The 21,554-nt window shown below is 49.8% G+C and overlaps 1 protein-coding gene across 1 annotated transcript; it reads left to right on the forward strand.

Moving 5' to 3' along the window:
- On the forward strand, positions 1 to 17,077 carry LOC149866465 (uncharacterized; the record flags this gene model as incomplete). The annotated part of the gene is made up of 4 exons (XM_090041608.1): positions 1 to 75; positions 149 to 795; positions 6,846 to 11,970; positions 15,577 to 17,077. Coding segments are annotated over 2 exons (615 nt in total), but the record flags the coding sequence as incomplete, so codon positions are not given.
- Positions 17,078 to 21,554: the final 4,477 nt, after the last annotated feature.

Consider the following 21,554-nt stretch of genomic DNA (forward strand, 5'->3'; position numbering starts at 1 on the left):
GCAGACGGTCACCTCCAGAACCAGGGCTGCTCACAACACAGCAGTACCAGTTCCTCCAGTCCGGCTGGAGAACAGGTACAAGCCCCTGGCAGCACTGGAGGAGAAAGAAGGAGAGGAGGCAACTCCATGCTCTCCACTCTCTGAACAGGCCGATGGAGCTAAGCAGTCCCGGAGGAGAAAGCATCGAGTGATCGTCATATCCTCCATCCTGAGAGGTACAGAGGGCCCCACCTGTCACCAGGATTCCTCAACAAGCGAGGTCTACTGTCTACCTAGAGCAAAGATTCAGGACGTGACGGGGATGATCCAGGCCATGATCCAGCCCATCGATTACTTCCCCATGGTCCTAATTCATGTGGGTACTAATGATGTGGCCAGGAGAAGCCCTGATCACTTGATGGCGGACTACCATGCTCTGGGGGGCATGCTGAAGGAGATAGATGCACAGGTGGTATTCTCTTCTGTCCTACCAGTGAGCGGATGTGGAAGATGGCATGAGATGTGCGTCACAGAGACCAACTGGTGGCTTCAGGAATGGTGTCTTGAGGCGGGCTTTGGCTTTCTTGACAACGACCCGCACATCACGACAAGAGACATGCTCGGACGCGATGGGCTCCACCTTTCCCCTAAAGATAAGCGTGTGTTGTCTTCTAGGTTGGCAGATCTCCTCTGGGGGGCTTTAAACTAGGCTCGGGGAAAGGGGAAGACAAGGGAGGAGGAAGCCTTGGACTGCTAAACCAAGCAGCACTCACAAGTACAGCCCAGCCTAGACTGACAAGTGGAACATATACACAGGTAAGCAATAGGGGCCAGGGCATTGCTGAGATTAAGGGGCCAGTGCACACATCCACTGGAGGCCTCAAATGCCTCTACACAAACACTTGTAGTATGGGAAACAAGCAGGAGGAACTTACCCTCCTGCTAGCTGACACCAACCCAGACATAGTGGGGCTCTGTGAAACGTGGTGGCATGACTGGGTGGTTGAATATCAAGGGCTACCAATGGAGGGACAGGACAGGGAGGAAAGGGAGGGGTGTGGCGCTCTACATTAAGGAGGAATACACGTCCTCAGGTAGCACAGTCAGAGGAGGGGCACACGGAAGTTCTCTGGGTTTTAACAAAGGCAGTCGAGGGGAAAGAGACTTAATGGTGGGGGTCTACTACAGACCACCCAACCAAGGGGAAGAGCTAGACCAGGATTCTTAAGTCAGCTCATGGAGGTAGCTAGGTCAAAGGACCTGGTCATCATAAGTGACCTGTACTTTCCAGACGTCTGCCGGGAAGAGCAGGCAGCCAGGTCTGACTGCTCATGTAGGTTCCTAGCCCAAATGCAGGACCTCCATCTAATCCAGGAGGAGCACAGCTCCACCAGGGGAGATGCCTTGTTGGACCTAGTGCTGGCCACGGGTGACAACCTGGTGAGGGGGCTGCGGGTGCTTGACTGCCTGGGTGATGGTGATCATCGCCTGCTGGAATTCACCATCCAGCGCAAGGTGGCAAAGGCCTGCAGCAAGGCAGCAGCCCTAGATTTCAGGAGAGCGGACTTCAATGAGCTAAGGAGAATAGTCAGGGAAGCACTGAGGTCCCGGAGGGGAGGGGGAGCCAGGAGTCCAAGAAGAGTGGTTGCTCCTTAAGGAGATGATCCTCCAAGCTCAAACGGAGGTAATCCCAACACGGATCAAAGGGAGCAAGAAGGCACAAAAGCCCCCATGGCTCACCAAAAGTATCCGGGAATGTCTTCTAGCTAAAAGGGATGCGTACACCCAATGGAAGGGAGGGGCCATCACCAGGGAGGACTATACTGTGGTTGCTCGGCGATGCAGGGGGCAGCAGTCAGGAAGGCCAAGGCAGAGATGGAACTGGGACTAGCTTCCCGGATTAAGGACAACAAGAAGTCCTTTTTTAAATACATGGGGGCAAAAAGATGGTACAGGGTAACGTGCAAGATACGCTAGGAAATTTGATCGTTACACCAGAAGACAAAGCTAACCTATTTAATATCTTCTTTGCCTCCATTTTCCTAAGCAGGGACCAGATCAGCCCCCCCACTAGGCCCCCTCAGGCCCCAAGTAAGGTGCACCTAGGCCAAGGGTCAGGGAGGATCTGGGAAGGAAGAACCAGCAGCATACCTACAGGCTGGGGCGCTCCCTTCTCATCAGTGCAGAGGCAGGAAAGGATCTTGTAATCATCATTGATGCCAAGATGAACATGGGCCGGCAGTGTGGGGAGGCAGTCAAGAAGGCCAACCGCACCTTGTCGTGCATCCGCAGATGCATCTCAAGCAGGTCCAAGGAGGTGATCCTCCCCCTCTATGCAGCACTTGTCTGGCCGCAGTTGGAGTACTGCATCCAGTTCTTGGCGCCGCACTTCAAGGAGGATGTGGGCAACATGGAGAGGGTCCAGAGGAGGGCCACTCGCATGATCAGGGAACAGCAGGGCAGGCCCTACGAGGAGAGGCTGTGGGACCTGAACCTGTTCAGCCTCCACAGGAGAAGGCTGAGGGGGGATCTAGTGGCCTGTTACAAACTAGTCAGGGGGGACCAGCAGGCACTGGGGGAGTCCCTGTTCCCCCGAGCGCTACCAGGAGTGACTAGAAATAACGATCACAAACTGGCAGAGGGTAAATTCAGATTCGACATCAGGAGGCGCTACGTCACTGTCAGGGCGGCTAGGATCTGGAACCAACTTCCAAGCGAATTGGTGCTGGCTCCTACCCTGGGGGTCTTTAAGACAAGGCTAGACAATCACTTTGCTGGGGTCGTTTGACCCCAGTACTCTTTCCTGCCGTGGCAGGGGGTTGGACTTGATGACCTGCTCAGGTTCCTTCTGACCCTACTAACTATGAAACTATGATTTCTGAATCCCAGCCGAAATTCCAGTTCCTTATTCGGTTCCATGTATTTAGCACATCAGCTGGGGTGCTGGCTGTTGTCAGCCTGGCATGGCGAAACCGTGCTTTGGACAGGGCAAGTTCCTGGTCAGAGATGTCCAGGACAGTCCCCCAGGACCACAGTGTTATGGTCTGGGTTGGCCTAAGAAGAATGTCTGGGTATAATCCTCGTCCAAAATCCAGTTCCTTATTTGGGTCCATATACTTAACACAGTGTCTGGGGGCTAGTTGCAGTTGGCAGCTTGGCATTGCCAAACCATGCTTTGGGCTGGGCAAGTCTGTGGACAGAGATGTCCAGGAGAGTCCCCCGGTGCCACAGAGATGTGGTCTGGGGTGCCTAAGAAGGATTTGTGGGTATAATCCCAGTTCAAATTCCAGTTCCTTATTTGGGTCCAAATACTTAGAACTGTGGCTGGGGTGCTGTCTGTTGGCAGCCTGCTATGGCCAAACTACACTTTGGCCTGGGCATGTTTCTATTCAGAGGTGTCCAGAAGCATCCCCTGGTGACACAGGGACATGGTCTGGGGTGGCCCAAGAAGGATTTCTGGGTATAATCTGAGCCCCAAATCCAGTTCTTTATTTGGATCCAGATATTTAGCGTAGTGTCTCTGGGGTGGTGACAGTTGGCAACCTGGCATGGCTAAACCATGTTTTGGTCAGTCAAGTCTCTGCTCAGAGATGTCCAGGACAGTCCCCCAGTGCCACAGAGGTGTGGCATCGGGTGGCCCAAGGAGGATTTCTGGGTATAATCCTAGCCCAAAATCCAGTTCCTTATTTGGGTCCATACACTTAGCAGATTGGCTGGGGTGCTGTCTGTTGGTAGTTTGGCACGGCCAAACCGCACTTTGGGCCGTGCAAGTCTCTGGTTAGAGATGTCCAGGATAGTCCCCCAGTGGCACAGAGGTATTCTGATGGGTGGCCCAAGCAGAATTTCTAGCCCTAATCTCAGGCTGAAAGCCAGTTCCTTATTCAAGCCATTAGACTTAGTATAGTGGGCATGGGGGCTGTTAGTTGGCAGCCTGGTGCAGCCAAACTGCATTCCAAAACAGGCACATAGCCACAAAAACCAGTTTGAACCAATTAGGGGTCTCTCAGACTGGCCTGATACCTTGTTATCTATCACAGTGGAAAATTCCCACCTGTGCACGCATCTTGACTGTAAACTATAAATTGCCTCTAACAGTTTTATTCGGGGCCTCTGAGCTTGCTCAGGGTGCCCAGCATGCTGAATAAAATTTGAGACTGACAGTGACTCTGTGTCTTTGGGAGCAACTCCGCAAGGAGTCATGGACTCCGCAACAATTTGGCACCCAGATGGGACCCCTTGTGTGGTGACCTGGCTGCTCGTCATTCGGACCAACCTTCCCAGCTGGCATAAGTGAGTTTGTCACCATTTGGAGGGCTTAGTCCGGGCGTCGGGTAAGTGGGGTCCGCCGTGAGGGGTAGCCGTTCCCGGGAATTTATAGACCAGAGTACCTAAGTCTTGGGAGGATGGGACAATCGGCTTCAAACGTCCCACTGGGATCTCCTTTAGGGAGGCTTCTCCAAGTTTGGGGAGAAGAGAATCTGCCGGTGCAGTCTGGTGTGGGCAGGAAGTGCGCTTGTATTTTGTGTACACAGGAGTGGCCTGTCTTAACTCGACAAGGTGCTCCAGATAAACAGTGGCCGAAATTTGGCTCATTTGATCAGTCTCGTTTGGCATTCCTTCGAATGGAATTAGTAGCTTTAAAACCTCAACAGATGGATTATTGGTACCTGTGGGCTGAATTGGCCGAAAAAGCCCCAAAACCGGTTCTATACTCTACCACTCTGCCCCCTTATGATCCTCCGATTTCAGTCTCTGTGGAGTCTGAAGACGGACCCGAGCCTCTCTACCCTGCTCTCCCTGTCCCCGGTCAACCCCTGGCCCCTGACAAGAGTGCCGTGGCTCCGTTAGCATCAGCGCCGGCTCTGAGCTCCGGCCCCCCTGCCTCCGGAGGCTTTTCTCCGGTCTGGACCCGGAGCCGAGGTCTCGTGGGAGAGGCATTTCCATCCAGCCAGGGGAAGGAGCACCTGAATGTGGTAGTTCAGGTTCCTTTGCGAACCTACCTGGTCCAGTTTGTGGATAGCGGGGGCAGCTTCCAGGTTCGCTCTACTCTAATTCATGTGCCTTTCACCGGAGGGGACCTCCTCATTTTGCAACAACAGATCCCCTCTTTTCGGGAAAAGCCTGATGAAATAGGACGGACTATTTGGCGCATAGTCCATACTTATGACCCTTCTTGGTCAGACATGCAGGAACTCATGGATACCCTGCTGACTCCAGATAAGCGGACTAAAGTTTTAGACTGTGCCAAGGCTGTTGCCTCAGAAGCAAACAGAGATCCTTGGCCTTCTAATGAACCCAATTGGGACTATAACACCCCCAGGGGAAGGGCATCCCTGAGGGAAGCCCGGAATGACTTACTAGCAAGTTTTAATGAAGCCAGTAAAAAGCCCGTGAATTGGGGAAAATTCCATGCATGCAAACAGGGACCCGAGGAGCATCTGGATGTCTTCTTTACCCGTTTGTGTGAGGCAGCCAAGACATACGTTCGTCTTGATGTAGATAAACCAGAGCATGTGCCTTCTTTGGTATCAGCCTTTGTAAACCAGAGTGCTCCCTATATCGAGGACCATTTCTGCAGCTATACTCCAGGGTGGAAAGGAAAGAGTATGTTAGAAATAAGAAATATAGCAAGTTATGTGTTTGATGGGAGAAAGGAGAGGGGAAAAAAAGGAGAGAAAGGAAGATTTTAAACTAGCAGCCGTAATGTTTGAGGGAACTATGCACAACATGTCAGGAAAAGGACGAAACAGAGGAAGGGGTCAGGGAGGGTTTCAACGAAGGGGATTAGGTCAGAGAAACCAGGGTGAAGGGTGGTCCACAGCTCAAAGGGCCGGCGAAGTATGTTACTACTGTAAACAACCTGGACACTTTAAATGAGAGTGTCCCCAGAGGAAGGGGATGAACATCGGAGCCATCTCTGAGCGGGGGCCCCCTCCAGACCAGTGACGCGAGGAGCCGGTGTCAAAAACTACTCACAGGAAAGAAGGACACAATAACCCGGCCGACCAGCCTCACCCAGTCTGCCCTGTGGTAACTATAAATTGCAATAAGAGCGACCCTGTTGCCCTAATCCAGGTAGGAAAGCAACGATACGATTGTTTAATTGACACCGGCGCTAGTATGTCTATGTTATCTACAACTCCTGAGTGTGCATGTCTAATTGAAAAAGAAACTGAGAATGTGATGGGAGTGGGGGGGGAATTGTTCAAAAACTAGCAGGAGTGCCCCTACTCGAGTCCAAGTAGGACCCTTGTTGTGTGAACATTCCTTTTTGTTGTCTACCGGTGCTCCTATGAATTTGTTAGGACGGGACCTATTGTGTAAGCTGAGGGCCACTCTACGCTATAGTCCAGAAGGAATAACTTTAGAATTACCAATTGACAAATTGCCTTATTTCGCCAGGGCATTAGCCTCTGAGATGGAAAAGAGAAATTTACCAGTGGAACTACAACGATTGCCAGCCACATTGTGGGGCTGGGAGTCCACGGATGTAGGACTGCTGAAGTCTGCCACTCCAGTAGTTATTCAAACCAAAGGGGGAGTCCCACCTTGCGTGCCCCAGTACCCGCTGAATAAAGAAGCAGAAGAAGGTTTGCAACCCCTGATAGATGAATACATCAGGAAAGGGATCTTAGTGGATTGTCAGTCTCCTTGCAATACCTCCATGTTACCAGTCAGGAAACCTAAACTAGGAAAGGATAGCAAGCCTGTTTATCGTTTTGTGCAAGACTTACGTGCTATAAATGATTATGTGATTCCCAGAGCTGCCATAGTTCCTAACCCCGCCACTACTGTTACCTCCATCCCATGGTGGGCTACCCGATTCACAGTAATTTATTTGTGTGCCTCCTTCTTTTCAATCCCAGTTGCAGCCCAGTCTCAATACCTTTTTGCCTTCACTTGGAAGAGAAAGCAACATTTGACTTGGACGCGACGTCCCCAAGGATACACTGAAAGCCCTATCTTCAGGCAAATCCTGACGAGAGACTTACAAAGTATCATACTTACCTCAGATATGTACAGTATGTAGATGACCTACTACTAGCATCACGGACTCAGGTAAGCTGCCAGATGGACGCTTTAAGACTATTAGAAGAATTAGCTGAAAGAAGACATAAAGTATCCCTGGGAAAGTTGCAGTATTGTGAAAAGAAAGTTACATACCTGGGGCATGTGATCTCAGAGGGACTGCAGGAATTGTCTGATGAAAGAGTGAAGGCTATAAAAGACTTGCCAAAGCCTACCACCAAAAGACTTTTAGGAGCAGCCGGATTTTGCCGGCCATGGATCCCTACTTACGGAGAGATGGTTAAGCCTCTGGTAAAGACCGCTTGGCAAGGAGAACCTGAAGTGGTTCAGTAGACCCCCGAGCTAGACCATGCTTTCCACCAAGTTAAACACCAGCTATCACAAGCCCCTACTCTAGGACTCCCTGCTGCTCTAGGACTCCCTGCTGGGGAGAAGCCGTTTGTGTTGTTTGTCCACGAAAGGCGGGGAGTAGCTTCAGGAGTCGTAACCCAGAAACTGGGACCTCAGCTGTGCCCAGTCACTTATTACTTTGCCACCTTAGATCCAGTGGCAAGAAGAGTAGTTAGCTGTCTGTGCTCTGTTCCAGCGGCAACACTGCTTGTTGAGCGGTCAAAAGAGCCTAGTCATGGAGTACCCCCTTGAAGTCAGAGTTCCTCACGAAGTCGAAGCCATAACGACTAAAGAAAAGACTCAAGCCTTCTCTGACCAGCGTTTAGCCTGGTACAAAGTGACTCTGTTAGCTGCTGAGAACGTACGCATCTCACGCTGTACTAGCCTCAACCCGGCCTCGCTTCTGCCTCATCCCGAGGATGGAGAGCCACATCACGACTGCTGCGCCGTCGTTCGCATGATGGAGAAGCCCTGAGACAACCTCACTGATGTGCCCCTGAACAATCCTGACTTAGTCTTCTATGTGGATGGGTCCTCCTATATAGAAGCTGGAGTTTGTCGGACCGGGTATACGGTCATCACTGACTTCAACATCGTTGAAGCAAAGCTCTTATCTCTCTGGTTAAGTGCACAAGTGGCTGAACTGATTGGTTTAACCTGTGTGTGTGAACGTATACCCTGACAGTCAATATGCGTTTGGGATTTGCCACTCCACCTGGCAATTACGGAAACAGCGAGACTTCATTACTTCTTCGGGAGCAAAGATTGCGAACTCCACTCAAGTTTCTGAGCTCCTGGAAGCCACTCAGAAGCCCAGACAGCCGTAATGCATGTTGCTGTACACACCGGCGGGAGCATGCCTGAAGCTAAAGGAAATGAGTGGGCGGATGCTGCTGCCAAAGCCGCCGCTCAGCAACCCATAAGTCTCAATGCCCTTGCTCCTATGTGGGAGAAACCCAGAGCCTTAGGAGGATATGAGCAAACATGCAAAGGAGAAGAAGAAGAATGGAAACGTCTCTATGAGGCTTATTCAAAGGATGGACTGTGGTACTCTGGCGATAACTGCCCCATCTTGCCTAAAACACTACAGTGACCCCTGTGCCAAATAGTCCATGGGTGAAGTCATTATGGGGTAACTACCATAGCTGAAACCATTCTTTGAATTTGGTTCGCCCTTGGGATCCATGCAGTGACTAAACAAGTGACCAGCATCTGCCCTACTTGCCCAGCGTTCAACTCTGGCCCAGAGAGAAAAGCCCCACCTGGGAGCCAACCTTGGACATATCAACCATTTGAGAGACTGCAAATAGACTTCATCGAACTTCCCCGGTGCCGAGGATATAGATATGCCTTAGTAGTGTGAGATCAGCTCACCCATGGGGTGTAAGCGTTTCCCACCACCAATGCCTCTCATCAGCAAGTCGCTCACGCACTTCTAAAGGACATTATTCCGTGGTTCGGCATACCCCAAGTCATCGACTCAGATCAAGGAAGTCACTTCACCTCCCAGGTCTCACAAACAATTTACACACGGTTGGGAATCACTAGGCAGCTTCACACCCCTTATCACTCTCAATCAACTGAAGGAATGGAAAGGGCAAATCGAACTCTCAAAACCCAAGTAAGGTGTGTTCGAGAACTCAGCTTAAGTGGCCCGAAGCATTGCCCCTTGCACTGTTTGCTATGCAAAACGCGCCTACAGCCGATATTAAGATATCTCTTGTTTAGTCATCCATCCCCCATTACCCGTGGTTTCCTTCCGCCAACTACAGGATTGCTAGCGGAGGATGAGAATTTAACCCATTATGTGATTTCTTTGCAGAAGCAGCTTACTACTTTACAGTGTTATGCTGCTGTTCAGCAACCTGTACCCTTTGATTGCGAAATACACCCCTTCAGTCTTGGTGACTACGTGTGGGTCCGTGTTCTGCAACCGAAAAGTTGCCTAGAGTCAACGTGAGAAGGACCATAACAAGTCCTGCTAACCACCCACTCCGCAATCAAGATCGCCGAAAGGAATTCCTGGATCCATCACTCACACGTGAAACCTACTGTATTTACCCCAACGGAACCTCGTGTACCTCCTCTTCGGCTGCGGAAATCCAACAGTCAATGGACAATATGTGCCTTGCAAGTACTGTCATGAGTGTATTTTTACTAGTAGTCTGCCCATGTTAGTTGGATGCCCCTGCAGTCTCACCCAGTTCGGAGGAGCCTATCTTGACACCCAACTAGAGTATTCTAACACCAAACAAGTTCGAGACAAAGTTAGTCAAGTCCCGTCTGAAGGGACTTCCTCCGTCATATACAAGTCCAATGCTCCCCCAAGTCACTGTAAGCTTTATGAGTACTAAACTAATAACTATGAAATTTGGTGTGCAGACCCCACCACAGGGGCAAGTCAAGCTTACATCCAAAGTAAAACTACTAACCCTGGGGAACAATCATTCTATTCCAAAAGTGGAATCGGGACCTTGGTTTGGCGAGTGTCGTCCCTTAAGTGACTATCGATCCTCACCAAAATGTAGAATGGCCTCATAACGCTCTTGTGAAAATGACCAATTCCTACACGAGTAACCTAAATTTCTCAAACTACTAAGTGTGTACTTGACTACCTAAGCATCCCAGCGTAAGTATTCCTCTCATCGGTCTTGGCCTTAGTTCATTCAATAATTCCTCTATTAGCAAGAGCACCCATAGTGACAGTAAATGGTACTATGAATACTGGTTCCTTAATGAAGTAATCCTCCCTGAAGATTCTGTGTGCTATTACAAGCCATGTCTTAGTAGTTTTGCTGTGTTTGTAAGGAATACTGCAGCCAGTGCTTGTAATATAACAATAACCTTGGATCCATCCTCTCGGATGACAAAGTAATGGACCTGTACCTGTAGGGCATTATTGGCTTTGTGAGAAAGTTGCGTTTAAGCATTTGCCACCCACCTAGTATGGCACGTGCACCCTGGGCGTAGTGATCCCAGACATGACGCTTCACCCAAACACGTCACTTCAAGGGTGGCACCGAAACCGCCCACATCAGTTCCGATGAGGTGTGGACCTCAACCCCCTTGTCGAGTGACCTACCTCATTCCATTCCTTTACCTGATAGTTCATACCTTGACTAAGTGTTTCTGAACTTGAAAAGACTACTGTAAATCTTTCAGCCTCACTGGAAGTATTAACTAACAATACCGCTGATGCCTTAACCCGACTGCAAACTGAAGTAACTCAGATTTCTCATATTACTTTGCAAAATCGCCTAGCGTTAAACCTACTTCTTACTGATCAAGGAGGAGTATGTACTTCAGTCAACGATACTTGCTGCACCTATGTAGATGAATCAGGAAAAGTATTGGAAGATATTCATAAGATCCAGAATATGGCTAGTCAATTCCACGCCATAACCACAGATAACACCTCTTGGGGTGTACAAGACGCATGGGCCCTCCTGACATCCTAGTTCCCCGGATTACTATGGACTCACAAACTCGTTATTATTGTTACTCTTAGACGTCTTTTGATTTTAACCTGTTGTTGTATCCAGTGTATTGGAATCCTACCTTCTATATTATCCACATATTGTAGATGTACTATGCATAACATAGTAGAATGTGTTGAAATGTCTAAAGCTAAAGTACTGGAATGCCAGAAACGTTTAGATGCTAAATATGGTAGAAAGTGATCCCGGCCTTTGAAGGCCAGGATCAAAGGGGAGATTGTAGAAATTAATTAGCAAGACCATAGATAATATTGTAGAAATTAACTACAAAGCAGACTCAGCACTTCAAGGACGCAGCCTGATAAGACTCCGGAATGACTAAATCCTAGTCACCTTGAAGTCTGAAGCAATTGTTGGTGTCACTGGGCATAACCCTAGGTAACTCAGAGGGATGGAAGACCATGAGTGTCGATGAAGTCCCTCTGCTCTAGGCCCAGGCGAGCCAGGGCCCCCCCCCCCTTCCTGAACCTTTGTAACCCTTTCTTTGAACTTTTTGTAACCTCCTGTAATACTGGAAAAACAGGATGAGTAGCAGGCAAGCTGAAACTCCCTAAAACTGTTATCTGTGGAATGCAAGGGTACCGCTTAGAGAGAGAAGGGAGGAGGGAAGGGGGTGGGGGGTGGAAGCCAACTAGTGGAAAACTACTGCAGAAAGTGACCAGGGTATAAATATACACTGTTGCAGGGCTAGGGGCGCAGGATTTGAGACCATACAGTCTCCCTGCGCCTTTTACTTGAGCTCAAATAAACTCTGTCTACTTCTCCCCCCAGTGTGTTTATTGGCGCGACGCACACCAGGCAACGAACCCAATTGTTGCCTCCCTCGGGCACCTTGTGCCGGCAACAGTTTTTGGCGCCCAACGTGGGGCTTGAGGCTAACATTTCGCCTTGCCCGGATCCCTCCTGGGGTCAACGACTTGCGGTAACAACCGACGCCCAGCGTGCACCGGTGGTTTCATCGAGGGCCTTGGCAGAGACATGGTTTGATCGACCCCGGAGGGCACAATGGTGCAACGCGCTCAAATAGTGGAGAAGCGACTGTGGGCGGCGGTGTGGAACCGGTCCCTCGGACAAGGTAGGATAAACTCAGCAGTCTGAGCATTGCTTGTTAAGACCTGGGGACGCCCAGTGTCTCCCTGTAGGACCTGGGGACGCCCAGTGTCTCCCTGGAGTATGGGGCAGGGACAGAGTATGGTTGGCAGGGCACAGTGTACACCCTTAGAATGCATTCTGACTAATTGGAAACTCTTTAAGTCGGATCTAATGACTAAAAATAATATTAAAAGGTTCTGTACAGTGGAACGGCCTCACTATCAACTGGAGGATCAGGAAAGGTGGCCTCCGGAGGGGTCAGTTAACTATAATACAATCCTCCAATTACTCCTGTTTTGTCAGTGGACGGGTAAGTGGAATGAACATTTGTATGCGCAATTCTTTATGGCTTTACGAAATAAGACAGATATTTTGCAGAAGTGTAATTTGACTCCGACAGGATCGGTAGTTGTTAGTGTTGAGTCTCAGCATTCCCCCCCAACCACTGTAATGCTAGAGTAGGTGTCCCCTTCGGCTTTAACACCTCCACCATATAAAGATCAGATGCCCCCGGTTCCAGAGATTCCTCCCTCAGTGGGATTTTACCCTTTACTTACTGTGGCCTGGGGTAGATGGGCGTGCAGCCCAGACCATGCAAGTATACACCCATGTACCTTTTAATCCAGTGGACCTGGCAGCTTTTAAGGCACAGGCTGGAGAATTTTCAACTAACCCGAGTAAATTTATCTTTGTCTTTGAGGGATGTTTAGCTAGTCACAAGCCTGATTGGGACGATTGTAATATCCTTATGTGAACCTTATTATCTGAAGTAGAGCGGAATCAAGTTATTTCCAAAGCAAGGGAGGAAGCACAGCGGAGGCATGAAAGGAATCCCGTCAATGTTCCTGGTCCGGCAGATGTGGTTCCCTTAGCAGACCCTAGATGGGACCCTAACAACTCTGTGGATTATACCCATCTTACCTCTTACAAAAAAAGGAAGACTTAATGGGTATGTCTGTAGCAAATCCTGGAGACTGCAAACAGGGCATATACCCTCAGAAAGGAAGAAGAGGAAAAGAGACAAGTTAGAATGCTAGTAACAGCAGTACAGGCTGGAGTCAGAGAAAGGCCACAAGAAGGTGGGAGAGGCAGGAGTATAAGGGGTCGTGGGAGCGGGTGCCCTGGCCCACAAGAAAGACGCCTGGGACGGAACCAGTGTGCTTTATGCCGGCAAGAGGGACACTGGAAGAATGAATGCCCAGAGAAAGGGAAAGACTGTACTTCTGTAATGGCAGCGGAAGGACAGGAGTAGGGGTGTCAGGGGAAACGGACCACCCCACCCCCGGAACCCCAAGTAAAAATGTGGGTGGGGAACTCAGAAATTGATTTTGGTAGACTCAGGGGCAGCACGGACCACTGTAAATCAACCTCTTCAACTTCCCATAGCAGACTCTCTCACCGTGGTGAGTGCCACGGGAAAAAAGACTCAGTGCCCAGTGTATGCTCCTGCAGAATGTGCTCTGGGAGACCGGGCTCTTTCTCACAAATTGGTCTACCTTCCAGATTGCCCAACACCCCTGCTAGGACGAGACCTGCTTTGTCGATTAGGTGCATCACTGCATTTTACCCAGGATGAAATAACCCTCACATTGCCCCCTGAAAAGGCATGGATAATGACCCTCGCGATTGAACCCTCGGCTATGAACGCTCCCCCGGAGTGGAACCAGCGCGAAGACCAGGCATACCCTTTGTTGTGGGCAAGGGGGGTCTCCGGAAAGGCTACACATCAAACCCCCATTAATATCCAACTACTGCTGGGAAAAGGTCCAGTACGAATCAAGCAGTACCCAATCAAAAAGGAAGCCAGAGAGGGACTGCAAGAGACTATAGACCGTTCCCTAAAGTACGGCATACTGCGAGAGTGTCAGTCAGCCTGGAACACTCCTATCTTGCCTGTACTAAAGCCTGATGGCACATATCGACTGGTGCAGGACCTGAGGGCAGTTAACGAATGGGTTAAAACTATTCATCCCCTCGTCCCAAACCCGTATACCTTGCTGGCCTCCACAGGGGGGCAGTATACTCATTTCTCAGTTCTTGATTTGAAAGATGCTTTCTTTACGATTCCAGTTGACCCCCCTCTCAGGAGATATTCTCTTTTGAATGGGAGGACAGAAAAAGGGTTAAAAAACAACTTTGTTGGACAGTATTAGCCCAGGGATTTAAGAACTCTCCTACCCTTTTTGGCCAGTCATTAGCTAAAGACTTGGAGGAGTGGAATAATGAGCGTGAAGTCTACAATATGTGGATGATTTATTAATTGCTGCTGTAGATTTAATCTCTTGCCTTAACGCCACTGTAAGCCTCCTGAACTTTATTGGACTTGGAGGATATCGAGTGGCTCGGTACCAAGCTAAGCTGTTGGAGAACCCTGAAGTGACTCTGCAAACCTGCCCCTCCCTCAACCCGGCTACTCTCTTACCTGAAACGGAAGAACAAGAGCATAATTGTTTAGACATCATAGATGCACAGTACTCCAGCTGTCCAGACCTACAGGATCAGCCACTTCTGAATGCTGATTGTGAGTGGTACACTGATGGCAGTAGCATTGTTGTAGAAGGGCAAAGGAGGGCAGGTTATGCTGTTGTGACCCTCTATGATGTTGTTGAGGCCAAGAGTTTGCCCGCCGGAACATTTGCTCAACTTGCTGAACTGGTAGCCCTGACCCGGGCGCTAGAACTGTCAAAAGGGAAATGGGTCAACATCTATACTGACTCTAGGTATGCTTTTGGAGTACTGCATGCCCATGCTGGCCTATGGAAACAAAGGGGACTGCTGACAGCCCAAGGCTCCCCAGTGAAGTATGGACCCCAAATTCTCCGACTCCTGGAAGCTGTTCAACTTCCCTCGGCAGTGGCAGTAATTCACTGTAAGGCACATCAGAAAGAGGATCAAGATGTAGCCAGGGGTAACGCCCGGGCGGACAGAGAAGCTAAAAATGCTACCCTGAGGACGCTGAGATCTGCTGACACCCATATGCATGCCTTCATTCCATCAGTGGGGGAGCTCCCGGATCCCCAGTACTCGTATGAAGAAAAAGAACTAGCCGATAACCTTGGTCTCCAAGAAAAGGAGGGATGGCTCTGCTCCACTGACGGGAAAATCCTCCTACCAAAGAGCCTGACGCGGCCGGTGCTGCAACGGCTACATCAAACTACTTATGCCGGAAGAGAAGCTCTCAGTTAATGAACAAATATTTTCTAACCTCTGGACTTCGACCTCTGGCCTCCCAGATACAGGCCAGCTGTTCGAATTGTCAAAAGAATAACCCTCGACCAGGTCTCTCAGTACCTCCAGCCACTTTGGAAGCTACCCCAGGCCCAGGACTGGTTTGGCAAATAGACTTTACTGAGTTCCCCCGAACTCAAGCGTTCAAGTATCTTCTTGTTATAGTAGATCAATTCAGCGGATGGCGTGAAGCCTTTCCGTGTCACAATTGTACAGCCCAAACTGTAGCTCCTTTGAGATTGTTTGGAAGGGCATGGCCTATGAACCAGACACCGGTTCTAGCAGGGGAGTGGGAAATAGGATGTAATATTTTGTCACGGTATATGTGCGCTCTGTCTGCTGTTCTTTTTTCTCTCCATAGGTACACTAAAGATTTGCAGCCTCTTCCACTGGATGCTCCAGTCCACTCATTACAGCTGGGGGATTCCGTGCTCGTTCGTACCTGGAAGGATGAGCCCTGTCACGGGGTCACATAGGTGCCCCGTGACTGGGATTGAGATTGACAGAGCTGCCAATCACCAGGGCAGCTCAGGTGCTGGTTGCAGCTCAGGGCAACCAGGCGGGTCAGGTGGCCAGAAGGGGGCAGGACCGGGCCTTTATAAACACCCCAGGCCAGAGCCTGACCAGCAGTTCTTGCTCCTGCGGCTGCCAGAAGGGATCTCTGTGGCTGAGCTGAGCGGCCTGAGTTGGCAGCTGCAGCCTTACTTTGCTGACTGGCTGTGATGATGCTGGGGATGAGAACACCCTAAAGGGAGGTAGGGTTGAGAGCCCTAGAGGGGCTTGGAGTTTACGTTATGAGCGAGGAGGCTCTGTGTTGTTTATGTTGTAGCCAGGTGGCTTGGGTTTCGGTTATAGTTACACCGGAGGACCGGGTGAGGCTGTAGGGGTGAGAGGAGGCCTCATGGGAGCTCCCCAATAACCTGGGGGTCCCGGGTGCCAAGTAGTGGGACAGTGAGTGGTGCCAGGGGGGCACTATTGTTTGCGCTGGAGAGGCGCGGTGTGCGGGGTTTCGGACCCCAGCCCATAAGGGCAGTATTTTGTCCAGTGGGGCAAACGACCCAGAGAAGGGTCAAGGGGCCAGGCTCGGCAGCAGCCACCTGAGCCCCAGGCGCGAGGAGCGCGGTTTAGGCCCCAGAGAGGGCAAGGCCCCAGAAGGGGCAGCGAGCGCGCGCGAAGAGTGTGGCGTAGGCCCAGAAGGGGGCAACGGCCGTGGAGGGCACAGCATAGGCCCCAGAGAGGGCGAGGTCCCAGAAGGGGTGGTGAGCGTGCATGAAGAGTGTGGCGTAGGCCCAGAAGGGGGCAACGGCCACGGAGAGCGCGTCATAGGCCCCAGAGTGGGGCAACGGGCTGAGGAGTAGCACAAAAGCGTAACAGGCCCAGGGGCGTCGGTAACGGGGGCGGCTACGTGCCAGGCCCAGGGGCGCCAGGCGGGTGACGAGCCCGGGGTGCCGGAGAGAGCACCAGAGGGCAGGGGACCACACAACGTCCCGGGGAACAGCTGCGAGGCTTGGGGCGTGCTAAAGGGGAGGTTTGGAGGCACGCATAGCCCTTAAGGCAGGGGTGCACAGAGGTGCCTCCTATGGAGTAGGGGCAGGAACATACGTACCGTTCACCGGGGGATAAAGGCAGCCTCCCATCTAAATTTATTTATCATCAAAGTTGTGGCGGGCGAGAATCCGAGGGTGCTGAGTCCACCTTACATGACAGTAGGGGGCGCTAGGGAGTTCACGGCCGCTCCTAGGCCTCACTCCCTCACAAGCCCCTCCAAGAGAAGTGGAAAGGACCTCACACTGTCCTACTAGTTTCCCACACAGCGGCAAAGGTCGACGGACACAAGAACTGGATTCATCACGAGACAGATTTGGCATGATCTTTCTCCCGTCGTATGGAGTAGGCCGGTTAGCCAAGCTGTATTGTCAACTTTCCGCGTTTCTTACAAAATTTGCTAATGACACCTTAGCTATTGAAAAGAGCCTTAATTCTGAGATTTACCAACTTCGGTTGTTATCCCTTCAGAATAGACAAGCGCTAGACTATGTCTTAGCTTCCCAAGGTGGAGTATGTGCCTTAATCGGTAACGAATGTTGTACTTATATTCCAGAAAATTCCCAAGATATTAACAAACACATTTTGTCGGCCGAACAGGCTTTTGAGCAGTGGAAAAGTCAGGAACGTGAACCCACTGTTTTCGATTCTCTCTCGATCTGGTTGCCCAACCTCGGAGGCCTAGGAACCTCCTTCACCTCCTGGTCACCGGTGTTGTGTTGTGTTTAATTACCCTCCTCTTATTTGCGTGCTGTAATGCCCTCCTGCGCAAAGTCTGTGTATCCCCCTCCCCGAGCGCTTCACTATACCCCTGCATTGAAGATCCCAGTTCCCAAACATTTAATCGTCTTTTTATCTTCAGAATATGAGAACTCAGCCAAAACTTTGTTGAGTATTCTGAAAAGGGGGAGTTGTTGGTGTCACTGGGCATAACCCTAGGTAACTCAGAGGGATGGAAGACCACGAGTGTCGGTGAAGCCCCTCTGCTCTAGGCCCAGGCGAGCCAGGCCCCCCCCCCCCTTCCTGAACCTTTGTAACCCTTTCTTTGAACTTTTTGTAACCTCCTGTAATACTGGAAAAACAGGATGAGTAGCAGGCAAGCTGAAACTCCCTAAAACTGTTATCTGTGGAATGCAAGGGTACCACTCAGAGAGAGAAGGGAGGAGGGAAGGGGGTGAGGGGGGTGGAAGCCAACTAGTGGAAAACTACTGCAGAAAGTGACCAGGGTATAAATATACACTGTTGCAGGGCTAGGGGCGCAGGATTTGAGACCATACAGTCTCCCTGCGCCTTTTACTTAAGCTCAAATAAACTCTGTCTACTTCTCCCCCCAGTGTGTTTATTGGCGCGACACACACCAGGCAACGAACCCAATTGTTGCCTCCCTCGGGCACCTTGTGCCAGCAACACAATCAAGGATGTAGCCCCCTCCCAATTAGCCAGCATTCCAAAACAGGCACGTAGCCACAAAAAACAGTTTGAACCAATTAGGAGTCTCTCAAACTGGCCTGATACCTTGTTATCTACCACTGTGGAAAATTCCCACCTGTGCGCATCTTGACTGTAAACTATAAATCGCCTCTAACAGTTTTATTCAAGGCCTCTGAGCTTGCTCAGGGTGCTCAGCATGCTGAATAAAATTTGAGACTGACAGCGACTCTGTCTTTGGGAACAACTCCGCAAGGAGTCATGAACTCCGCAACAGTGGGAGGTTTACTATACATTACTGTCCCTGTGCCAGAAGAGCAGGCTCTTCCCCATTGTGGCTAGGAAGACCACCTCCATGGCAGGGATCTGGGTTTTCCGTTTCCTGTGGAAAAATGGAGAAAACCGCTTTTCTTCTTTTAGCAGAGAAACCTGGGGATTACCAGCTTTTGCAAAGAGCTCTGCAGGCTCTTTGAGCTCCAGCTTGCAGAGCTGTTTGCAAACAGGGCGGGAAACTCCCAGTCCTGCAGAGCGGGGACTGGGGATGGGTGGGGCCTGGGGCACTCAGCCAGCCACAGATCAGCTCAGCCTCACTTTGCTCCTGCAGCCTCTGAGATAAGTGGGGCTTCCAGGGGACTGTGGGTCATAGTTGGGGGCCATGCAGGGCTGGAGGGGAGTCAGAACCCTCCCTGCCCAAGCTGCAGCAGCAGCTTGGGAGCCATCTTCATGCTTCTGCTGCAGCTGCCTGCTGTTGAGGACAGGGAGCTGCCAACTTGGGTCTTTGGCCGCATAGCCCTGACAGCTGAGGGGCCCTCAGGCATGGCTGTAGGGCAGGAGCTGTCCCTGGGAGGCAAGAAGCATGAGTAGGGTGGGGGCCTGTTGTGGGGTTTGAGTGAGGGGCACCAACAAGGCTGTGGGAGGCATTGGGGTGTGTGTGTGAGGGGCACCAGCAGGGCTAGGGGGCAGATGTGGGGGGCTTTTAATAACAGATTTGGGGATTTTTGTCAGGGAATTTGCAATGTTTTTACTGGAGAAAATCAGGATCCCTCTCATAATGTTTCCCTTGGCAGGCAAGCATAGACTACGCTTGATCTGAGCCTTCAAGAGGCGGAGAACTGAGGCGTAAGTCCGGAGTGTTAGGGTTCAGATGCCCGTGAGTCTGACTTGCTCTTAGCCAATGGCCACAGGAGCAAGCTAGGGAGGAGTCCCACATTTTGGCAAAGTAGGCGTGTAGCTGAGATCCCCCCCACTGGAAGCTGGCCACTGGGAAGCTAATTACAGGACTCGTAGGGCATCCTGTTCACAGTGCACTACACAATGCCATTCAAATCCATCTCAGTCTGGGCAACATCCCTTGATATGAGCCAGAAGCAAAAGCCGCTCTACTTCTCTTTCCTACCTGCACTACACATGTGACAGGTATTGCTCCAACCAGCTTCAAAGCTACTGCTGTTAGGTTCCACCCCTCCCCAGTCTTCCTAGTCCCCTCCATCACCAGATGTCTGCCTCTCCATTGTTTTGTTGCTCTGTCCATCACACTGATCTTTCTGGGTAACCCGGTGGGGGCATGGGGCAGAGCTAGCTCTGTTGTCAGCTTCAGTGTGTACTCTTTCCAGCTTTGGCATCTGCTAAAGAGAAAAATCATCCTTCCAGCATTGCTCAGCATGTTGCCAGCTTGTGGAACATTTGCGTAAAAGAGCTTTAAGTGAGATGTATAATAGTAGTACCCTGCTCGCTTCTCTTATGCTGTAACCACTTGGTTCAGGCTGAGAAGTTCGGGGCAGCAAAATTGTGTTTTGCTTTATGTAAAATCATGCTAAAATTAGATTTTTTAGACATCACCAGCACTATAGAATGCTTTGCAAAGGCAACATTGTCACAAGCTCACCAATGTCAGTTGAACTGTTGACCTGTAAGTAAAACTTTACTTGTGCTCTACAAAAACAATTTTCAGGAGACTGAAGTTGTTTCCTTATTCCTAGTTGTGTTTTTCAAAGCAAATCTTTACATAGTGAAAGTTTGTTAGTAATGAATTAGACCGGCTAGAGTTAGAGTTTAATAAAAAAAAAAAGTATGTTTACTAATACAGATGTAAAATGCGTCATGTATCAAGTACATAGCGCTGAATAAGGAGCTGAGGCTAGGGTAGGATTATGGAACAAAATCCTTTTCAGGGCACCCCAAATTCTAATTATTTAGCATGTCTAATTCATTGCTAACGAACTTAATTGTGTAAAGATTTGCTTTGAAAAAGGAATAAGGACTCAGTCTCAGCCTCATAGTTTTCTGCGTTGCCTGATTCTGCCTTCAAGTGTATTGAAGATAATAATATCATGTAAAACTTCACTGAAATTACACCTGTCTGGAGTAGGCAATAAGGGAATTGGATCAATTTGTTTCTTTCTACCATTCATGTTAGGTGCTAAATTTCTTTTAAGGGGAGCTTATGCAAGCAAATTGTTTATAGATGGGGTTTGCCTAGCAACCTTTGCATACACTTTGCTCATTAATGGTAAGGTAAGAGGACATTTAAAAAATTGTTTCGCTTTTATAAGGATCTAGGAGGGTAAATTTACTTTCTAGAAGATAAAAGCTAGAACTGTTTATTGTACATCAGCAGCGTAGATGTTGTTGGATTGATTTTTTTGGGGTGAAATTTTTTTACGTTGTTTCTGATGATTACAGCAATTAATTCCTGCTAAGGAACTATTTTGTGTAGCAGGTGGTGAAAAGGAGTTCTTATCCAACCTGGTTTCATGTAGAAAAGGCGCACTGCTTGTTTTAAAATAATAACACTGCTCTTGTTGGAATTTTTTTCCACTGCTATGGAACGTAGGATACTAAGTGCAGGGATGGATCCCACCAGGTCTCTAGCTTCCTACAATTACAGTCCAGTTTTTATGGCATTGAAACAGAAACTGGTAGGACCCATTGCAAAATTTGCGTTTGATCTCCAGTGAAACTTGGCTTGTCTTTATCATGCAGTAAATGTTTAATTCTTTTTCATATGGAATAACAAAACTAGCAATTGGGAGGTTTCATCAGAAGCTTGGGAGGAGCTCAAGATAGAGGTGTAACTGACTAGTATGGTGTCTTTGGCAGTGGTGGAACATGGTGTCGGAGCAATACTTCATTGCTGTTGGGGGGTGGTGCTGAAGGGAGGTCACTCCTTTTTCTTGCTGCTGACACATTAGGTGGCCAAAAAACACGGACTTTGGGCAGCAAAAAAAGAGGTAATGTTTCTCTGCAGCAGTGAAGTTCCAGCATCTGCTCTGATGCTGTGGGCTGCTGCTGCTGCTTTGCCCTCCCTGGTGCTGGAACTGCTGCAGGGAAGAGGCAGGGCGCAGGTGGGAGGGGAATGGGGACATT

Source organism: Crocodylus siamensis, chromosome 4, assembly GCF_052110815.1.
Source record: "Crocodylus siamensis isolate JL-2025a chromosome 4, ASM5211081v1, whole genome shotgun sequence".
Lineage (NCBI taxonomy): Eukaryota > Metazoa > Chordata > Crocodylia > Crocodylidae > Crocodylus > Crocodylus siamensis.